This window comes from Lonchura striata, chromosome Z (genome assembly GCF_046129695.1).
Source record: "Lonchura striata isolate bLonStr1 chromosome Z, bLonStr1.mat, whole genome shotgun sequence".
Classification (NCBI taxonomy): Eukaryota; Metazoa; Chordata; class Aves; order Passeriformes; family Estrildidae; genus Lonchura; species Lonchura striata.
The window spans coordinates 57,421,698-57,445,194 of NC_134642.1; the positions used below are offsets into that span (position 1 = coordinate 57,421,698).

General features: G+C 37.3%; 1 protein-coding gene across 1 annotated transcript in view; it reads right to left on the bottom strand.

Moving 5' to 3' along the window:
• Window positions 1–23,497, bottom strand: part of COMMD10 (COMM domain containing 10) — a 107,651-nt gene that overhangs the window by 68,976 nt on the left and 15,178 nt on the right. The window contains exon 5 of the mRNA XM_021546223.2: window positions 10,692–10,802. Coding sequence (XP_021401898.1) covers window positions 10,692–10,802 — 111 coding nt within the window. The remainder of the gene's footprint in view (window positions 1–10,691; window positions 10,803–23,497) is intronic.

Genomic DNA, 23,497 nt, shown 5'->3' on the forward strand with positions numbered 1-23,497 from the left:
CTTCTGCCTTACTATTTTCACACTTCCTCAAGAGACCTGTTGTTGGTCTGTGGTTCACTGTTGGAATGCAGTCCCCCAGAGGAAAAAGGTTCTTATCTTCTGAAAGTAGCAAACACAATTTACTTATACATCATCCTAAACAAGCATCAAATGCCTCAATGTCAAAATCAAGGATGGTTTCAAGTGCTTTGTGACTTCCTGAAGGCCACAAAAGCATACAACTGCAGTTTGAAATGGTAATGTGAATTTTAAAGCAATTCCACTAAAAAATAAAATCAAATTACGATTAAGTTGAATTTTCAAGAGGTTTTCAGAATGACTGTTTAGTGCTTGAAAACAGAGCACTGCATCATGCTGCATAACCCTTCTCAGAGTCATCATTTTCCTCCATGATAATTATCTTCAGTTTTACTCCAAAAAACTTCTCCAGGCTCAATTCAACTTCAGGCAGCTCTCAATGAACATTACTTTCTTGCATTTCTGTGCTCGTCACTGCCCTTACTGTCTCCACCTCCACATGTCTGTTTCATGCATTTCTGCTCTGTGCTATTTCAAACATTTACATTTTCAAACATCACTGCACCAGTTTGCCTGAATCTACCTGGCTATAGTAACCTTGGCAAATCAATGCACACCAACAGAGCAGCTCCTTGCTGCTACAGCAAAATAGCTCTCCCGAAAAAGGTTTACCTTTTCTTCCTGTATGGTGTCTCAAATACATCCACACTAGGAAAGAAATCAAAGGAATCAATTTCAATACTAAAACCTGGCTTTTCTTCATTTCATCAGTATTATTACCAACCATTTCAGTCCTCACAAGAAAGACTTTCAGTTTCACTAAACAGGATGCAAATTCAGAAAGAGGAAACTAAAATGTTCACTCAAGAACCTGGTTGATTTTAGCATTCAAAAGTACAACAGGAATATACTGCCACCCATGAACTCTAAAACTGTGTAAAAACTGCCTGTAAAAATTGTGCATTTATGTAACACTGTCTTTCACATCCTTTTGGACTAAAAGATACCCTATAGCATAAGAAGGCCTCTAAGGCCTCAACCACAAATGAAACCAATCTTATAAAATATTATAATGATATATTACTTAATCAACCATTGTTCAACAATAAAAGAAACAAAACAACCATAAAAAAAAAGTTAGTAGTTATATGTGGCAGCCCTTGAGAGCTTGTATTGAATTTATTAGACATAGTGTCAAATTTAGGAATTCTGTCCCACTTGAATATCAACTTTGATTTTTGAGGAATTTCAAAAATGTTTTGGAATCTGTTACATTTCTTTGATAAGAGAACAGTGCATCTGCTCCTATGAAGATGAGATGACAGAATAGGATTGGGAATGTGAAGAGGCAAAGTGATCTAGAAATGACAACAAGGAAGAAAACAGCTCAAGAATTGTTCCTCTGTAGCCAGAAGGGCCTTCCTGAATTTACAGAAGGTTTTCTTCCTGGTTCTAACTGCATCTTCAAATAAACCTTCTCCTCCTGACTATTCTTAAGATCTTCTAATAAAAGGCACTTCCTTTCTAGTAGTAAGTTCAGGTATTTTCAGGCAGTGTTTGCCTAAAAATACACTTGCTCCTGAACACAAGATGTATTTGTTTTCACATGTGTATGGTTAGATTTTGAAATTCCTTTATTTAGAATTCAGAATAGAGGAATAAAGATGACAGGAATTTGAACTCCTCTGTGCAGTTACTTGAATCCTATATTCAGTTGCAGCCTGCAAAACTTCCAGAACTACAAGGTATGATGGCACATCCAAACTGCCTGTTGGCAGCTCCTGAGGTACTGTGTCCATCTTCCTGTGCCTCTCCTTAAGATATATAAAGGAAAAATTTCTTCACTGACATGATCAGGCATTGGAATGGGCTGCCTACAGAAATGGTGGAATCACCATCCCCAAAGTGTTCAAATAGCATGTGGATGTGGCACTGGGGATACAGGTTAGCAAAGCTAACTTATTGGTTGGATTTGATGATCTTGAAGGTCTTCTCCTGCCTTAAGGATTCTATGATCCTTTACATTACTCCAACTCAAGAAGCAGGCAAGTCAACCCTTTAGTTCTGAAGTACCTCATCAAAGAACTGTACACCAAAAGGACAGACGTAGTAGTAATAGAGCTCCATAGTAATCTAGATATTGGCAAGTTGCTTTGCTGTCAAATTCCCAGTCTCATAACATAACTTATTTCCAAGCATAGGTATCTCCCAACTTCTTGTTTTTGTTGACATTGCAAAAGAGGACAGAGAAATAATCTAGTATTTTTAACCCTGTTAAAAATCTGCTGCCTACCTCTATACACCAGAGGTAATACAAAAAGTTGTAAATTGGGCATTACTAAAAAAGAGAGACAAGCATTTTCAGTAGCTTTGGCTCTCTTTTGCCTTTTGTATTATCCTTTCATTACTCCAATACCTCAAAATGTATTCTTAGTTACAGTATCAGTCTCAATATGGAAAAAAATGTTTTTCCTCTCTCCCTTGAAATCTCTTTCTCTTACTGTCTTGCCACTGAGTGTACACTTCTAGAAATATGTTTTATTTCATTAGTAGTAATTTTATACAATCATACTGAACAAGATTTTCTCAGAGGATGTAGACCATGCTGTGGGTTGTGGTTTTCCTGTGAAAGAAGTCATATTACATGTATTTTAACCAGTGAAAAAGGTCACTTGACATAACAGCTTTTAAAGTTTTTAAACATTCATACAAAGCCAAGTGGCACAAACTGAGATGCCACACAGTTTTAGGTACCAGACTCCTGTCCCTGATAAACAACAGGAAACAAGGCAAGTGAAATTTGTCTCCCTTGCATGTGATTGAGATGATGACCTACCTTCTTCCACCTGAAGAGGGACTGGAAAGGGTGTCTAACACCCTTTGTTACATAGTTAGACACCTGCTTGATGTCAAATTCTCAGCGTTGATACTGTTTGACAGCATGTACTGCATATTTATTGCCTTGAGAAGCACAGATGTTAGCAACACAGGAGATGCTAACTTTCTACTCTTTCAAGAACAGACATACAATTTCTCCAGAAAGCCATATTTGGCAATTACATTAGCTGCAAACTGACAAAAAAATTAGCAAAAGTAACAGGAACACAAGTCCAGCAATTCTGCAAAGTGGGCACTAAAATTGATTTTAAATTCAAAACCATGCTATTAACCCCTTGCTTGCATGGTTTGAAACTCATTACCACAAGATTACTTTTCATGGACAGTACCATTTTGTACCAAAACTCACAAAACAATGACTTTGAAGAACTGACAAAGAAAAAATAAAGCACAGGAGAGAATTACAATGGTGAACAGAAATGTAAACTGAATGCAAATGAAGTGTGGGCTCTTTCTATACTCTTCTGAACAGACCTGGTGAGATGCCTGTCACATAAACCACCTAACTAGTTTGTAATAGTCTAAGCAAGACAGAACTGCTGGCAAGGTACAAACCAACAGAGTAACTGGAAATGGTCCTTCTCACCATAATGTTTTTTAAAGGTATATGACAAAAAGCAAGGTGTGATCAGCACCTTGTATTGAATTGGTTTGGCAGCTGCTCCTTGTCAACCATTCAACTGTTTTCACAGCCTCTTCTGGTGTGAGTATTGACATTATCAGGAAGAAAAGATAAGCACATATCTTTCCACAAGACATGTGACAGATTGTGTACAGAGGAAGAAACATGACTAGGTATAGGATGCACAGTCCCAAAGTGGTCCCAAAGTCAGCTGTGGGGCCAGATCCTTCCAAGATGCAAATGCTCTGTCACAGATCATGTTTCCTCCTTTCAGCTGCACAGTAAAAATACTGTATTTATTTTATACAGTAATAGAATCAGTAATTTCTTAACCCAAATTAAGCAGTTTCATATGCAATGTCTGACTACCCTCTAAGTGAAGGTATTTTTCCTAATATCCAGTCTAAACCTCCCCTGGTGCAAACTGAGACCATTTCTTCTTTTCCTATCTTGCCTGAGAGAAGAGAATGACCCCCACCTCGCTACAACCATCTTTCAGGCAATCATAGAGAGCCATCAGGCCTCACTTTGACTTCCTTTTCTTCAGGCTGAAGATCCCCAGATCCCTCAGGCCCTTCTCATCAGACTTCAGACCCTTCACCAGCTTCACTGTCTTTCTTTTTGTTATACCTTGTCCACTTCTGCCTCAGCCTTCAATTCTCAATGACAGCAGTCAACATCAGTGTGACAGAGGAAAAGGTAGAAAAGCAATATTGGTAACCATAGGTTTGCTGTTAGAGAAAGTCCAGCTTTCACATTCCTCTCTACCTAACCTCATCCATTTCTTAGACTACCTTATCTTTCTTCTATAGAGCTGGTAAAAAAACACACATGGGAGAGATGATTGGTTTTAACATATTTGTGAAGGTACCACAGAGCTTATTCTCTCAGTAAAATCAGAGGGAAAATAATGTCCAGAAGTTTTGCAAACGCTTAGTAAAATAACTAAACTAATAGGGTTATCTTCCATTGCTACATACAAATAAAAGTAAGAGTTCAGCTGTTAAGGCACTGCATAGTTTCTGAGAATAAGAGGCAATAAAGTATATAAACGTCTGAGAATTTGCCATGAATCCCAGGGATTTGTCTTCTTCATCTGAAAAGACTGAAGGACCAAGCCTACAAAACCAGTTTGGGATGAACAGGAAGCAAGTTTTCTAAGAAAAAAGATGTTATGAACAACAAATAAGAAAAGTGCACCAGATCTTTCTGTTTTTCAAACTCCCTCAAGGCCCTAAGTTTAACTCTGCCTGGCAATGAAATGGGTTGCCAAGTTTAAACCTCAGTATTTGAACTACTTTTCTGCTGTTTATTGGGACTGACAACAGTACAGCTACACATTACAATTACATTTACTCCTACACAAAACAAGCCTCCATTTCTAACTGGAGGATGAGGTTGCCCAAGGCTGCAACCAACTATAAACAGTCAACTGGCAATGTCTTCTTTAGTTCCAAGACACAAAGAGACAGGGAGGAAGTCCTAAGGATGTTCTGCCATAAACAGAGCAGTAGAGACTGTAACCAGTTATAAAATGTGTATATATAGTCTGTATTCTTAAATTTTGCATATAGCCAGGTGAAAGAAATGCAAGTATACCAAAAAGAGATCCTTCATATAAGCTGAATAATAAATAAAATATAAAATCATAAATGAAGTCAGATAATTAAGTACATGCTGCAGTACAATTGCCAGAGGTGAGTGCATACTCCTGGAGTCACACCAGCTGATAAATCGTTACTAACATCATATTACTCCAAACTTAGAGAACACAGGTTACACAGGCATCCATTTGTATGCTGGTAAGAAAACAAAAAAGTCCTCCCAGCATTTATAAATTCTGGACCACAGCTTCATTTTTTCCTCTATTTAAATCAATTTAATCAGAGGTAATAGCTATGATAGATCAAAACCAAACAATCCAATGCAAGATTTACTCTTCATCATAAATGCAGAATTTCTGTCACTCATGGTGGAGCAATTAAATTTTTGTCATCTTTCCATAGCAATTTGAGTGCTATGGAATCAAGTTATAAATTTCAGGCTCGTTTTTCCACACACTTAAGATCATACTCTCATTCTTACTACCACTCCTACAAATATGAGGACATTTCTCATATTCTGAAATGTCCTCCTAGGGAAATTTCTTCTTTCCTAACAGCAGCACTATTTATTAGGGTTTAACACTCAGAATAAAACTCATTTCCTGATGTACCCCTTGCCAAAAGCAGCAATATTGCCCATTCAGAAGCACAGAAAAATCTTGAATCAGGACCGTGCTGTCTGAGGCTATCCAGGTCTCCAGTTAACTCTTCCAAACAGAAATAAATAAACCCTTTTCTCTCAATCTAATGCTTAAATATTTTTGAATTCATCCAAGGCCTGTCCTACTTTCTTTTTGGAATTGTTAGAGACTTAAAAATATACTTGATGAAAAAACTATGCTCAGTTCCAGGGTGTACATACAAGGCTATTTGTGCTCTGAAAAGGAAAAGGGCGATGTTCTCATCAGAAACGAAAGTGGTTGAAAGGGAGCTGATGAAGGTGGGAAGCAATTTACAATTGTTTCATCTTTGGAACTCATCATAGTTCTTTCAGCATTATTACTTTAAAGTGTCCTCTTTTTGAACACCCTACAGATAAAAATTACTCCTCTATTTTGGAAAAAAAAAAAGTCCATCATCTCCAAAGGACTGAAATGACAAATGAAAGGGGAACATGCACAATTCTGCCACCTCCTACATCGCAGAAGTGGGATCATATTACTAGCATCCACCAACTCTCACTGTTGTGCCATTCCACAAACACAAATTCTTTTCAGAGCAAAACAAAGGGCTAAACTGAGGTGGAAGGGGAAGTACCACCATATTTCTTTTAAACACTGATCCATGTGCAGGTCCTGCCTACATGCCATACAGGCTGCAGAGAATCTATAGTGTGAATCAAGTAACTGATGTAGCTCTGATTGAAGATTTCCCATTTACTTTGCTTTGTTTTTTTTTGTAAGAGCTGGGGAAAAGTAATCACAATGGCAAACTCAGAAAGCAGAATGGTGTACTTGTTGAAGTAAATAGAGCAAAAAGATATAAATTTTGTTCACTGTCCAGAAATATATGGAAAGTCTGTAAAAAACAGGAAAAAAAAACCCAACACATATGCTGTTATTTTAACAACTAAAATATAATAATTCCAGATTTCTATATTTCTGCTTACTCTGTAGAATGATGACTATGTAGTATCAGCTCCGTTTCAAACGTAATCAAACTGCAGTTTGATTTTCACAGAATCACAGAATACCCTGAGGTAGAAGTGTCCCACAATGATCATCAAAGTCCAATTCCAACTCCTGGCCCTTCAGAGGCCCAGGAGTCAGACCATGTGCCTGATGTGCCTGGGAACATTGTCCAAAAGCTTCCTGGTGCTGTGACTGGCACTTCCCTGGTGTGCCAGGGCCCAACCACCCCCTGGGTGAACAACCCCTGTTAAAGCATCTTGATATTAGGGAAAATTATTTAAAAGGAAATAAAAGTAAATCAGAATAATATTGTCTTTCACCAAAAATATTACACTAGGAGATTCAACAAACCACCACATTTATTAGTTACTTTTTGTCTTGCATTAGCAGACAAAATCCCATAAAAAAATCTTCAAATACATTTATAAAGAAGCAACAAAAGAAGCAAAATTTTGATTTTTCACAAGGAACCTCTACATAGTATTTATACTGAAAAACAGAGCTCTCCCAAGAAGTACTTTATGATTAAGAATAAATTCACAGATTAAATAAGGAGAAGGAAAACAAGAAAAGAGCAAAGCCTTCCACAGGACAAATTGCAATTAGATAACTGAATCTAATAAAATCTGTGGAGTAGATTTACAGAATAAAATTGGATAACTATTGAGAGACATCACTGGGCAAGACTAATTTATTTATCCTAACGATTTTCAAGCATAATTGGTAACTACAGATTATGTGTGAAAATGCACAGTAACAAATACCTTATATAGCAATGTGCCTTACTGGATGACCTTAATGATGAGTAATAGCAACAACTCTTTAAGAACACACTCCTACTTCCCATATTCCTCTGTGAAGATATTCAGCACCAATTGTGCGACATTTCTGGAGGTCTTCAATATTTCTACACACTTTGATATTATTTATTTGTTTATTTATGTGGCTTCTCCTGTGATTATAGAAAATCATCACCGTTGTTTAAAAAAGTCTGGATTAGATAGCCTAAGGAATTACAGCTATTAACAGTGGGAAGGAATGTGAGAGTGTGTGTCTATGTGGATAGATTACTGGAGGTAAGAAATACTAAAAACCACAGCACTCTTGGGCATCAGTCTTTGTTTACAGATCAAAAATCTAAATTAGCAACACAGATTGTCAGGATTGTTAATTTGTGTTCCTTCTAGAGGTCAATTGAACCTATGACCATAAAAATAATGATACTCTGTACAGAATCTCCAGATTGTCATGTTGCAATCAACAGTCCAAAAATCTGAAACCAAATTTACTATTAAAAAACCCTTATATACAGCTGATAAATTACACATTAGTTCTCAAATGCCACCTAAAGACCTCAAAATGTCATAATGGAAGCAAAGGAATCTTTCAAATCAAAAATATGCTTCCGATTATATCAGTTTGTTTCATGTGTCTAGTCCATCGACATTTCACTTCCCTCAGATTCCGAGATAAATTAAACATTTGAAAAAATTAATCATTGTAATAAACACTGTTAATTGGATTTCTAGTTGGAAGCTCCTTTTTCCTCTTTGTCATACAAAACATAAGCAGCAACCAAAGCAGACTAGATCACAGGACAACTTGGGCTGGAAAGCCATGTCCTGCAGCCCACCTGATCCACCCCCCTGCTCACACTGGGGCTAACACAAGCATAATTCCATGTCTGAGTATAAGCAAACAGACAATATGTAACAAAATCCAGTAAAAACAGTTTAATAAAAATCATGAGCTCTGATCACAACTCTTGCTAGTCACAAGCAGTGTATTTCCTGGGAAATGCAAATGTCACTAGCAGCTTGAATCACCTGAAAGAACTAACAAACACCTTACTTTTGCATTATGATGGATTTACTCCTCTAGGACTCTGCATTTCATCTGAAGCTGACAAAATGTACTCTATAAATATTTATATAGCATATAGCAGATTTCTTTTTATTTCTCAACACACAAGTAACATCCATATAGCCACAGGTTTTATGATTACCTCTCCTGAAGAGATTAATTTAAATACTAATTTTAGAAGCCATCTTGTAAATAAGAACTGTTTAAATGTTCTTTAAGTAGTGTGATTTGTAGTAAACACAAACGCATTAGTATAATTAATTTTAGTTAGCAAAAGTGAAAATAATAGCCCATTTCATTTGCCTTGCTCAGTACAGTTTTTTTATTAATAGACTTTATTTTTTTCTGTACACAAGACAAACTTCTATTGTCATATACAGATTAGAAATGTAAACACTTAAACACTTCCCACAATGACTGACTTCAGAATTGATTCTGAGTATTATCTCAAAAAAAAAACAAAGAACCAGGGTGACAAAGAGCACTACTGCCCCCTAATGAGCCAGACTATAAAAGCTCCCCTGCATTTTGTCTTTCCTGAAAAAAAATCAAGTCATTATATCCATTAATTATGAAAAAAATGAGAAAATAATACAATCATTAAGAATATACATTTTAAATTCACACCATATTTCTGCACAAAAGGCACATACATAATTTCATAAAGGAAATGAAGATATATCCAGTAGCTATAATTTTCAGATACAATACTTAATGCATCAAGCGATCACAAAGATGCAAGATACAGAAGAAGAATTACTCACACTAAGCAAATATAAGTCAATCTTATGTACTAGGATGTAATCCTGTAGTGACCTTCACACCAACCTAGATTGTTAAATTTTGATGTCTGTACTATGAGAGCATCAGTTTTCTTGTTGCATTGTTTCATCTAAATGCTCACCACAAGTTTATTCTAGGCTTGTAATTATCTCAAAGTAATTCTGATCTTCATATCTAAACATACCCACAAAAAGAAGTAAGAGAGGAAACAGTAGAAAAAGTCCACTATCTGAATTCTGTTTGTACAAGAAACAGAACTTTCTGTTTTACATGAAAGTGACATTTTTCTGTCTATATTTTTAATAGTTTTGCCATAAGAACTGAATTTATATTCAATGCTCACCAATGTAGCTTGGGCATAAAATTTTGTCCAGTTACTGTAGCTGCAGCAATGAAATGCTGAAAAAATACAACTGCTGCAAGTCTTAGTGAGAAGCACAAACACAAGCTGTATATTCTCTTTTATTTTACCATAAATCAGAAATTCCACTCACATTAGTAAAATTACTGAATTAAATGCAATGCTAAAGCAGCACTGAATTCTGATTTCTCCCCTCAAACTCCTTATACTGAATTTTTCATAGGTAAACATTCTGACATAGGTAAACATTCTGAGACAAACCACAGAACTAAATTCCAATTACCATTAGCAATATAAAGTTAAAAGCAAATCATGTGTTTAATTTGAAACATGCTGGCTAACCAAAGACACAGATTTTATGAATAAAAAATTATCTTCTTTAGTAAGTTTGGGTTCTCATATGACACCAAGTCACTAAAATCCTTGAACTTAAGACTCTACCTTAAAACCTCCAAATACGGAGTTTCTGTGGCCTCACATAGTGTCAGTATTCAATTATATACATCACTAGCACAAAAAAGTTGCAAGTGATGAGCAATGTCTTACATAACTACACACATGGTAGAAGACTGCAACCTACTATGTATTAAAAGCATAAGAACTACGATCACATGCTATGTGATAAAAATAAGCTATCTAGAAAAACTTTAGAGACCTAAAATAACCATATTCCCGATTTCTCCTGTTGCAGCCTAAAGAGCTGGTAATAAAGCTCTCAGTCTGCTGAACATTTATGCTATTATATCAGTATTTCACAATTCCAAGTATCTACTGTAACTTATATTTCATAATATAAAAACAAAACTAATGACAATAATAACATTAAGAGTTCCAATTAATGCCTTTAACAGAACTTTAACACACGGCCATCACCACAACTCATTCCAGCTCTGCTGATTTATATTTCTTACCTTTGAATCTTCATTGCTCACTCCCAGCTCTAGCACAGCTTGAGGAGACTTCAGCTTTGCTTGCATTGACTCTGCCATTTGAAGATTAAGCTGCCATCCAACTGTCTCAAGCTATAAAACACAAGTTTAGATGACAATCAGATGGTACAATCAACTCTCAGAACTGCCAGTGGTCTGGGTCAGTTAACACAGCGTCACACTCTACAAATATTAAGTATTTGTATACAATGCAATTCCCTCAAATTATCCTGGACTCCAGGACAGATGTGCTTTTCTCTTGTCAAAATTACCATTCAGACTACCTACACCCACTCAAATAGAGCGACTTCCTATGTCTCAGATCTGATGGACCCGATCCATACAATACAACTACAGATCCAGAGTACAGTAGCTTCTTCTTCTTGTGGAAGTTTATAAGCAAAGTTGCAGACTCAATTTCATTTCATATTTATTTTACTTTCAGGAAAAAGAAAAAAACCCAATAAATAGTAAACCACCCAAAAATGGTGATTTCTTAATCCACAGATCTACTTATGTGTGTTGTACCATATGCAGATCTTAATGACAAAAATAATTTTGGTTTTTGAATCATTAATGCTGAAAGGACAAAATCCAGGTAAGCATGTGAGCAATTGAATTTTTAATGCTTTTTTTTTTAAATCCAGTTCAAATTCTTTTTTCATCATTAATCTGAAGTTTTATTAGAGCATTATTAAGGTACAGCTCATGCACAAATAAAGTACACAATAACAGAACCACAAAGCTTCCCCAAAATTATCTTCCTGGCCTTAGTGAAAAAAAGAAGTGGAAATACAGTCTTACCATCTGCCAAGATAATTTACCCACAAATTCTTTTTAATCTAGTCTAGTTTAATTTAGTCTCCTCTCTTCTAGTAAATATTGTACCTGTCTTAGCAAAGTGAAAGATTGCCACATCTTCAATAATCTCTCAGCAATGTAATAGCTAAATTCAGCTAAAATCATTAAAAGAATAAAGCCATGCCAAATGCCTTGTAGCAATACATGCCCTACACCCTACAGTGACAGTAATCTCTAGATGAAAGATAGAAAACAGTGGCAAAAGCTTCTCCCATGGACATAGCTCAAATACATAACTTCCAAAATTTCTTGCAGCTATATGACTTACACTTCCAAACTAATGTATGTCATACTGCATTTATCTAATGATGATATAGGATGAATAGCAGAACTATGTAACAACCACTGGCTACCACGTAACTAAACATACCAGAAGGAAAACTATGTATCACAATATATCTTAACCACCAAGGCCAGCACAAGATTGTTAAGGAGTTTAGTCAAGGGCACAGCTAAGGGAAACACAACACCTCAAACTGACTTTGTGCACAGTTATAGGAACAAGACAGCAGGAAGAACTTCAGCAAGTCAGCCTGCAGACTGTCAGCTGCTCTGCACCATTCAAACTTCAATTTGTCATACAAATAAGGAAGTTTACATTTAATAAAATCCATGAAAGCATGCAGACCACACAAAGGGACCCAGTGAAGATGTTCCAAGTCTGGTCCACCTCAGTTTGACCACAGTTTTAATAACAATAGGCCCACAGCCTAAGAATTAGAAGATGCTTTAAAGAAAAGTTATGTGACATATAAAAGGAGATGAATTTTTAATCATAACTCTGCTCTGATTTTCTCTAACATGATTACATCTTGGTTAATGAAAATAATAGTGCATAGCCCATCCCACCCAAAAAGTACAAAACAATATGTAGTGGGTTCTGCGTACATGCTCAAGTCAATCACACCAATGGACAACTCTGCTAAGTCCCTGTGCTAGCCCCTGTTTTCCAGGAAATTATACCAGAATGATACAACTAGAAAACATTTTTTTTTTTCCTCCACAAACTTCAATGAAATTAAGAAACTAACTCTGACTCTTTCAGGAGCATAAAGATAAAACATTAAAAATAAAAAACCAAACTAAATAACTTTTGGCTTTTTATAAAGAAAAAAAAGGTATAGTTCAGGAAAGAAAATTGATAATTGTCAACAGAAAAGGATTCAGATCCTAAGTTATGGGTTACAGGGGTGGAAGGAAGCCAAAGCAGGCAACTGGTAACAGTACCACCTATTGACAGAACATCTAACCACTAAGGACAAAAACAGAGACATCAAGCTCTGGAATGTGACAGCTCTTTATACTACAGTCACTATGGTTCAAGCCCTCTGTTCCTCAAGTTAGAAAGGACTTTCTATCACCTACTTAAACAGTTTATTACTGTAGTACAGAAAACAAGCCTTAGACAGGATAGCAGCTTACCCAGGATCATAAGATAATGCCACTAGAGACAAAAACCATATACAAAGAAGCCTAAATTTTAAGACTTTTCTGAAGCTGTTAAATACCATGTACTCTGTGTAGACTGAAGACAAAACAACCAAAAATAAAAAATCAAGTTTGCGTTGTCTGTTTCACTTCTAATACACATGTATCCCAGAATACTGTAGAGAGCTCAGAACAAATACAATACAGCACACTGGTCTGAGTTCATAGCTGAGGAGCAGCTTTATCTCTTGTTTTATAATGCTTTACCTTAAAAATTACTTTGTTTTCCTGTGCAATTCATGTCTGTTTTCTGTTTTAAACATAATTGTATGGGAATAAGTTTTAATAAATAAACAGCATGCTACCTAAGGCATCAAAATGGTACATTCTCCTGAAAGAAAAATGCAATATGTATCTGGCAATGGTTGTGTTTGTTTACTTAGAAGATATTCAACATCCTGCAATGTTAATTAACCTTTTAATAGTAGTGACACATTTCTGCATAGCATTTGTGTCAAGGCAAAGTATTTGCTAGCCACAAGGTGGTACATACTTTAGGGCAATTTATTTTCAAATTTGAAAAGACTATAAAATTATTTTTACTTCTTGTATAAAACTTGTTACAGAAAAAAGAATGATGAAAGAACGGCACCAGAATCTGTGATATACTGACTTCAAAGCACTTCCTGGGGCAGAGGAGAAGTATTTGTCCATGCCTAGCATGAAAACACAGACATGTTTTCAGTTAGTGTAGACTTTTAGCAGCTTTTCACAATTTCTTATCAGCAGGGTAGAAATATGCAAGCTACCTTGTCACTACAATACTAAACACAATTGGAAAATGTACTATTTATTGCTGTAAATTCTCACTGATCTCTCTGGCACTTATTTAACTTCAAGTTTATGCTTAGAAAAGAAACACAACAAAAAGTAAACAGGTGCAAGCTGGAAACAAAAGAAAGGGAAATAAACATAAGTACTAAACAAAACCAATACTAAGAACATATGAAAATGCTTTGGATCTGTTTTATGAACCCTCTGGCAAATAAACCCAGGCAATAAATATATGAGGAAGCTTTCAATAACCCCTGTAAATCTTCAGTTGTTCTGTCCATTTTGTTTCATTCAGGCTTCTGAAGAGATTACCATGGCACTCAGGACTCACAGACATGGAAGAACTCATGCACCTCCCCCTTCCAGAACTCACTCTGTGCTGGCTGTAGAAGAGGTGAGATGTCATTGCATGCTGAACTAGCTCTGTACTCCCTCATCCACAGTGCTTCTCAGTGGCCACAGCCATCCCAGGGCAGATCCACACTAGAAAGCAGCTAGTTCCCCAGCTAGGGTCAGAAGATTTGACCCTTCAACTGAAGATGAGCAGCACCTTTATGGGTACATATAAACATCACCTGGTCTGTCCATGATGGCCACAGTAATTTTCTTCCAGTAAAAAACACTGGATTATCCAGCAGATATGCTAAATAGTAGAGCGTAGCATTTTACACAGTAAGACAAGATCATCACCAATCTAACATAACTATGGGAAAACATTTGTGTGAAAGTCACTCACTTGAAAAAGCTCAGTGCATTAAATGTCAAGGCAGCCTTTACAGCTGATATAAACCTCAAGCACAATCTCCAGCTAAATCAAGGTTAACACAGTCAAAAATAACACCCAGAATCCAGCATTTCTCTTACAGTCCACTGTGTTTTGACATACCCTACTGTCTTTTCCCAGCATATCTTCACCACAGTTCCTTACTTCCACTTTTTGTTGCCCAAAAACATAATTACAAATTAAATCTGAGAATAAATTCATGTAGTCTGTCAAACAGGACAAGTTTCTACAGTAGCTGTCAAAAAATACTTCTCTCAACTACACTCAACTACACTACACATTTATTTTACACTCTTCAATGAGAAATCAAATAAATATTTCTAAGCAAAGAAATTCAGACTAATCATCTCAACTATACAAGAACCAGGCTGCCAGACTCAAAATGAAGGACTACAACCTTGAGATGGAAAGCAGAACAAATGTTAATAATAGGGCTCCAACCTGAAACAGCAAGAACAGAGCCCAAGTGAGCAAGAAACTGACACTAAAAAATTGGCAAGGACCTAATTTGAAGAAACAAAATAAGTAGAAGTATTGTGAAACAGAGACAATTAGAACAGAATTTCAGAAAATATGTATCCACCTAGAATTTCTTACCTAATACCTCCAACTTCAGCCAAACTTCTGGAGCGGAGTTCACTATTTTTAAAGGACAAGGGAAAAAAGGGGCTTAAATACTCAGTCAGTACCAGAGGAGGAAAAGAGGATAGTTTTCAGTTGGTCTTGGCTTATAAACTGACATCATATCTCCTGTTTGTCTCTACACTCATAAAAACTGGAGGTTTGGTTTCATTTTAAAGCTGAAAACTGCAATTTTCATGTAAACTACCTGATTCTAAAAGGGTTGTAACAAATCAGTACAGAAACTACAGAAAACCAGTATTATATGGCTCTCAGAACTCACTGATGTGGCAGCTGACTTCTTACCACAGTGCCAGCAGGATGCCATATGTTTTAGCTTGAGGTAAATTTGGGAGAAAAACTTTTGGAAGGAGCTCCCAGAAAACAAACTTCCATGGCCCCTCTCTTGATTTGGGAAGAATTTTCTCAGAGAGAAATGGAAAAGAACCTGTTTATCTAACAAACAAAACACCCTCCAGTACTAAAAAAAAAAAAAATGAACACCAGACGACAACAAAACTCTTTCACCACTCTGAAGAGATGACAAATCTAGAAAGTCTTTCCTGGGAGTGGTTACCCGGGTCTGGGCGCTGGGGATTGCTCTGGCACTGGGAATGGCTGCTGCAGATCACAGAGCGCAGGCTCTCGGTGCTCCTCAGTGTTCCCAGGTACCAGTCTGGAGCAGGTTGGATGGTATTCAGGAAAGGGAAAGGGAAAAAAAACAGTCTAGGGAAAAAAATTGGACTGCTTAGCTTAACTAACAAACAAGCAAAAGCAAAGTAAAGCAAAGCAAAGTAAGCAAGCAAAGCAAGCAAGTAAAGCAAAGCCAGCCAGCAAGAGCCTCTTCTAGACAACAGAATATGGAGGGAGGTGAACTGGCTGATAACAAGACAAAACAAACCTTCACTTTCAGAGTCAGTTCTGAAAGCACAGAACAAACTATCAAATATAAACAGAACACACAACTGGGGATACAAGCATCATAATGTCACCCTATGACATTCCACTTCTTATCTCTATATCGTCAACATAATGTAAAAACTTCATTATATAAAAACTTTCCTCTTTTACTTACTCCTATACATTTTCTTCTCTTTCACTTGTTCAAATTTTGATACTTATACATTTTTTTCTGTTTTATGTCTGTGTGTTTTTATGTACAGACACTGGTAGTAACATCTAGTAAACAGTGATATTTGCACATGAGTTTTACTTTACAATTAAATTTCTCTGAGGTATATATTTTTTTGGGGTTTTTTTTTGCATTATTTACTATGTATAACTAGGTCCTTGAGTAAAGACAATCCCAGGAATGGGTTTGTCTGTACTTGAGGTAGAATTGATTTACACTGATTTCTTTAATAAATTTCTGACATGTGCTACTGGGACTTTATCTCTGTTTATTATATTCAGGGACTCAGACTGGGCACGACTTGCCCAAATTGTGGAACTTTGGTTGTTAGCTAACTAGGTGGCTTTTGTTAAATGTTGCTCTCAATTTTTGAAAGATCCCCCACTTAATGCTTTTAAGGTGGTTTTTAACAGTCTATTGTACTTCTCTACTTTGTTTGTAGCTGGTGTGCAGTAGGGGATGTGGTATACTCACTCAATATTATGTTCTTTAGTTCAGGTGTTGATAATGTTATTCTTGAAATGAGTTTTATTGTCTGACTTAATCTTCTTAGGGGTACCATGCCTCCAAAGGACTTGCTTTTTAAGGCTCAGGATGGTGTTATGGGCTGTAGCATGAGACACAGGGTAGGTTTTTTGACTATTCTGTGATGGCTTCTATTATGGTGAGTATGTAGCGCTTGCCTTGGCGTGTCTGGGGCAGTGTGATGTAGTCAATCTGCCAGGCCTCCCCATACTTGTACTTGGACCACCGCCCACCATACTAGAGGGGCTTTACTTGCTTGGCTTGTTTGATGGCAGCACACATCTTATAGTTATGGATAACTTGAGAAATACTGTTTATGGTTAAAATTACTTCTCAGTTTCATGCCCACTTATAGGTGGTATTTCTACTTTGATGGCCTGAGGTACTATGAGCTCATTGTGCTAGCAACAACTCTTTTTTGTGTTCTGAATCAAGGTTTATCTTTGACACCCTTATCTTTGTAGCTTGATTTATTTGCTGATTGTTTTGCTGCTTTTTATTAGCTCTGCTCTTGGGGACATAGGTATCTACGTGGTGAACTTTACAGGTAGCTTCTTTACCTGGGTAGCGATATCTTTTTACTCTTCAGTACCTCAAATTGGTTTTCTTCTACACTGCTGGTTAGCTTCTTTTCACTTCTCCAGCCACCCCCACAGAGCACTGGTTATTAATGATGAATCAGTGTAGAGGTAGAGCTTTGATTACTTCTCTCTTTTTGTAATGTCTAGGGCTAGCTGAACAGCTTTGAGTTTAGTAAGTTGGTTTGATTTACCTTCTCTTTCAGTGGTTTCTGTAACTTGTTGTGTGGGACTCTATATGACTGTTTTTTACTTCTGATTCATCTCTACGATGTGACTGTCAGTGAATAGAGTGTAACATGTTTTTTCTGTTGGTAATTGGTTGTATGGTGGTGTTTTTTTAGCCTGTGTCACTGTTGGTTTTTTTTTATTTGTGACACTCAAACTTTTACTTTCAGGTAAATTTGTAATTATTTTTAAATTTTAGGGTGATTTAGTTTATTAATATGGGCGTGCTGTGTGATGAGAGCAATCTACTTGTTTTATGCAGTATTGGTGGTATGGTGGGTGGAGGGAACTTTTCTTCTGAACATCTACCCCAGCACCACTAGTTGGGGTGCCAGGAGGAGTTGTGTTTTTGTACTAATCACTTCTAAAGTGGCTTGGACTTTTTTGTAGGTGGCTAAGATTTTTTTTTTTTTTTTAAGAGTGTAGTTAACTTTAGACTTTTTGTAGCTCTGACTCCAAAACCCTAGTGGTCGGCTTTCTGTTTTATCAGGCACTTTCTGCCAAAGGCTCCAGGATAGACTATGGTTCTTGGTTGTAGAGTAGAGCATGATTTTTACATTTGGTTTTGTCTTGACTGAGTTAAGGGCTACTGTATGAGTAATTTCTTGTTTTATCTGGGCAAATGTTTGTGCTGCTCAGGGCTCCAATGGAAATTGTTCTTGCGGGTGATTAGGTAACGAGGGCCCACAGTCTGACTGTACTCAGGAATATGCATTCTTCAAAAACCAATAGCGCCTAAGAAAGCTTGTGTCTCCTTGTTGGTTGGTGGAGACATCGCTGTGACCTTGTTGATGATATTTGTACGAATTTGATGCTGTTTTTCTTGCTACTTCACTTTCAGGAACTGGATCTCTCGAGCAGGTCCCTTTGCTTTACTGTTTTTGATGGTGAAACTAGCTTTTAGGAGGATCTGGATGATTTTTCTTTTTCTTTTTTTAAACACCTTTGCTGCTGTGTTCCCCCACTCATTGATATAATCAATATATTGTAGATGTTCTGGAGCCTCGCTCTTTTTTAGTGAAGTTTGGATTAGTTTATGGCAGATGATAGGAGTGTGTTTCTACCCCTGGGGCAGTCGGTTTTAGGTATATTGTACTCTTTCCTACATAAATTGAGGCTTACATTCTGCTGCCAGAGGAATGGAGAAAAATGCATTTGTAATATTAATAGTGGCATACCACTTTGCTGCTTTGGACTCCAGCTAGTACTGGAGTTTTAGCATGTTTGGCACAGCAGTGCTCAGTGGTGGAGTTACTTCATTTAATGTACAGTAGTCTACTGTTCATCTTTATTTTCTTTTAGATTTATGTACAGGCTAAATGGGGCTGTTTTGTTTACTACTCTTTGGTTCTCTAGCTCTCAGATTATCTTATGGATGGGAACCACAGCATCTCGAGTTGCTCTGTACTGTCGGCGATGCACTGTTGAAGTGGTAATTGGTACTTTTTGCTCTTCTCTCTTCAATAGTCTTACTGTAGTTGGATTCTCAGACAGTTTAGGTAAGGTGTTCATGTTACTACAGCTGTTATCTTAAATGTCTACTTGAGTTTCTTTGGGTCTTTAAAATACTTCTTTTGAAGGTAATCTTAAAATGTATGGGGCCTTTGGGCCTGTCGCAATAGGGTGTTTTTTCCACTCATTTCCCATCAGACTTACATCAGCTTCTACCAAGGTAAAGTCTTGTGATCCACCTGTCACACTAGGGATAGAGATAGATTCTGCCCCTACATGTCTAATGGAATTAATGTGCATTGTGCACCAGTATCAACCAAAGCCTTATATCTTTGTGGTTTCGATGTGCCAGGCTAGCAAATCCACAAAGTCCAGAAAACACGGTTTTCCCTTGCCTCTACCTGGCTAGAAGCAGGTCCCCTCTAAGCCTGTTTATCCTTCTTTCCATGGGCATGTGTCTTAGAGGTTCCTTCAAGGGGATCGGACATGCCATCATCATCATCATACCTGGCAGTTTGGCTACGGGCAACTGGAGCTGCTCTCCTTTTGGTGGCACTTCCTCTCTGAGTCTTACCTTCCTTCAATTCATGCACCCACTGTGCCAGAGCAGCAGTAGATTTTCCGTCCCATTTCCTCATGTTTTCTCCACAATTGCGCAGGAAGAACCACAGCTCAGCTCGTGGGGTGTACCTTCTTTCCCCATCTGGGGAACGTCTGCATTGGGTACCAGAACCTCTGATCTTATACCAGTTGCTTTGACTCCTGATTTTATGTCAGCAGGTGTTGAGGGTCCTTCTCCTGCATTATAATCATCGTCATCCACTGGACGGTCAATCTCTTCTGTGCACCTTCCACTTCTTGTGCTAGTAGCAACAGCCATTGGTTGAGGCTTAAAGTCTGGTTTAGCTGCTAGCTTAGGCTCACTGTCTAGTTTAGCTGCTGGCTTTGTGCCAGGGGTGTTGACTGCAGCCTGAGTGACTGGGATAGCTGCTGATTTATCTCCCTGCCCCTCTTCCTCTGTCTGCTGCCCTACAGTATCTAGCAGGGTGTGATAAGCATATGCCAGGGCCCAGCTCACTGCAATGATCTTTTCCTCTTTAGACTTATCATGGCACTTCTCTTTCAGGTACTTTGCCACCTCAGCTGGATTCTGAATTTGTTCACTTGGAAAGTCCCAGGCTATAGGGTCAGAAAATTCCATTAAGATTTGGCCCATATCCTCCCATTTCCCACACCACTCAGGATTTCTCACACCTGGATCTACTCCTGGGTCAGCGGTCTCATCAGCCCCTCTAGAAATCTCAGCCCTCATTCTAGAGAGACTGCAGACTGTATAGAGAAAGCTTACCAGATTAAACACCAGAAAGATCACATCACACTACCCCAAACACACCAAGGCAAGCGCTACATACTCGCCATAATAGAAGCCACTATTACACATATAAGCATCATAACGTCACCCTGTAACACCATAATACCATGCAAACCATTATTTCTCATCCATGATTTGGCACCTGTTTGTCCCTTAGAAAGCTTTAAGCACAGACTCATAGAAAGTAAAAGCAACAATTAGTTGCTCAACACAGCAATGAACCTGCAAGAACTACACTACAGAAATACTGCTTGGACACATAAAATCAACAGAACCGGGGTTTTTTATAACCACCAGGCATTTAGACAGTTATGAAACAGGCAATTACTTTACAGATCAAATTTAGCCTGTTAAGGAGATCTAATTATTTTGTTCAGGTTCTTGCTCTCCCTTTTCTTGGCAAGATTTGCTGTTTTTAGAACACCTAGCTTTCACTAAATAGAATAAAATGTTACATTCACAAAACACACTTGATTCAAAATACATGGACAATTAATCAGCATTACAGGTTAAATGCTACTTAACAATCCACTACAGATAACCAGGCTACAGGAAAATGATATAAAGGTCCTGTCATATTCAGTATTAGCCTCTCTGGCAAGTAAATGACCATGAGCATTTTTACTGGCAGAGCAATAAATGCTGATTAGCAGTTAGCAAAGGGCAAGAAGAATGCTCAGACACAGTTTCATCTTAAAACCTAAAAAAGGGAGAAAAACACAATTCTGGGCTGAACTGCTTAACAAGCCTGGTGAGGAGAGAATGCGGAAGCAGTTCTAAACTAGCAGCAAGTGTCCTGTAGTTTTATGCTTATGAAGGAAAAAAGGTTATGAAAGCCCTGAATGGGAAAGGAGCATATAGCATAGGCAAACTAGCATATCCAATTCGTAGAAGTATACTACTAGTACCAAACAAATGTTTTCAGTATAGCTTAAAGGTAATTGGTAAATAAAAGTGATGACATTACCATATAATAGTAGTCATTGAAAACCAGCTGTATAATGCAGTTTCTCAATAGTATTATTTCTATTCAGTATCTCTTCCACTGTCAATGGGCTATGTTTAGTTTGTCCTTTGAACTTTTTTAAAGCAACAATACTCCCCAACATGTGCCGTTTTAGGTAGCAAAAAGTTTTCATCACCACAAAGTTGCTAAGGAGCTGCTAAAGCCTCCTAACATGACTGAGGAAAATTTTAAAGCAAACTGAGCTTGTAGCCCACAGTCAGAATTAAAAGCCAATAACATGAGCACAAATGAAAATAAATACTACCATTCCTTAGCTAAGTGCTAAGTGCTTATAATCATAGCATGGTTTGGAAGGAATCTTAAAAATTATCTAGTTCCAACTCCCCTCTCCCCCACACACCTGAACACCTTCCACTAGACCAGGTTACGCAGAGCCACATCCAGCCTGGCCTCAGACACTTCCAGGGACAAGGCATCCACAGCTCCTCTGGGTCACATGTTGCTGCACCTCACCACCCTCACAACAAAGAATTTCTTCCTAACATCTAAATTAAACCTGTCCTTTTTTAGTTTTTAGCCTGCTCCCTTCATTCCATCACTACACGTCCTTGTAAAAAGTTCTTCTCCAGCTCTCTTGTAGGCTTTCCTTGTGGGGTCCAGGTACTGGTGGTGCTGAAGGACTTGATTAACATGAACACTCCTGTTCTTTGTTGCCAGCAGCTTTCTACGCCACAGAATGCTTCTGTAGACTTGTGTAGCTAAGAAATAACATCCAGGTCTCCTGACTTCACATCTATCCTCAAAAGACTGATTTCAGGGTAGTTTAAGAGCATCCATAGTTATTTCCATTCTCAGGCAGTCTAATTAATTTGAGGACATGCTGAAGTAGTGAAATTAACTTCATTTTTTCTGAGATTTTTAAAAGCTGCATAAAAGGAACAGAATGCCAATAACTTCTTACTGGCTCATTTTTTACAGGTACCACAAAAAACAGTCTTCCAATAGGCTCAAGCCTAATGAACTACTGCAGATAAAATAGGCCAGTTACAGCAATAAATAATTAGTGTCATGCTCCACTGGCATATAGATTCACCCTCTTATTTTCAAATAATTTAATCCTTATTTTGAGAGACCATTTAGTTCAAAACGATCTGGTATTTGTGGTAACTTGGTGTTACTGAACATCAGATTATGCTTTTCATAGCCTGAAAAAGAAATTGACAAGCTTGAAGCTCTTTCTATTAAAAACACCATAATAATGCACAAGTGCACGGAGTATTTTTCAAAGTTACACTCTTAATCTATTTCTACTAAATCTGGTGGTGTATCTTCAGTTTACATACAGCAGCTACACTGGAGGTAAATTCAGCTTTACAACATCAAGGCTTCCTACTTAATAGGCTACCTTAAGTCATAGTTAAAAGTAAATATTGACATCTTAAGATTGTGAAGTCTAACCACCTATTACTTTAGTGTTAAGAATGAGTAACTAACACCATGGAAGAGTGCACAAAAAGCCTATTCTTGAGAAATTAGATTTGTCACATCTGAATAAAAAAGGAACTATCCTTGAATAGCCCCAGTGTGAGCAAAACCATACCTTGAAAATGAAACCTGACAAACTGAAAAAGTGCACTACATAATTTCACTGCTTCAAGTAATGGGGAAAATTAACAACTTGATGTCTCTGCCCAATGTACTTTAGCAAGGGACTATAATGTCTGAAATACAACAATTAAAGGAGAGAAACTGCATCTTATTTTAACAAATCAGAATTTTGTCATTTTATCTCCGATATTAACTCATTAACTTCAGTTATTTTTCCCTCTAATTTGAGAGGAACAGTCGAACTTGGAAAATGAAACACTTCCTGGAATAATTGAAAGAGCTGTTAATGAAATTCAAGCCATCCATACCATCCTAACTGAAACTGTTATGAACAGTGAAGAGACAATGGGATATGAAAGACATCTTCAGGAAATCTTGTTCTCATATTATTACAGTAG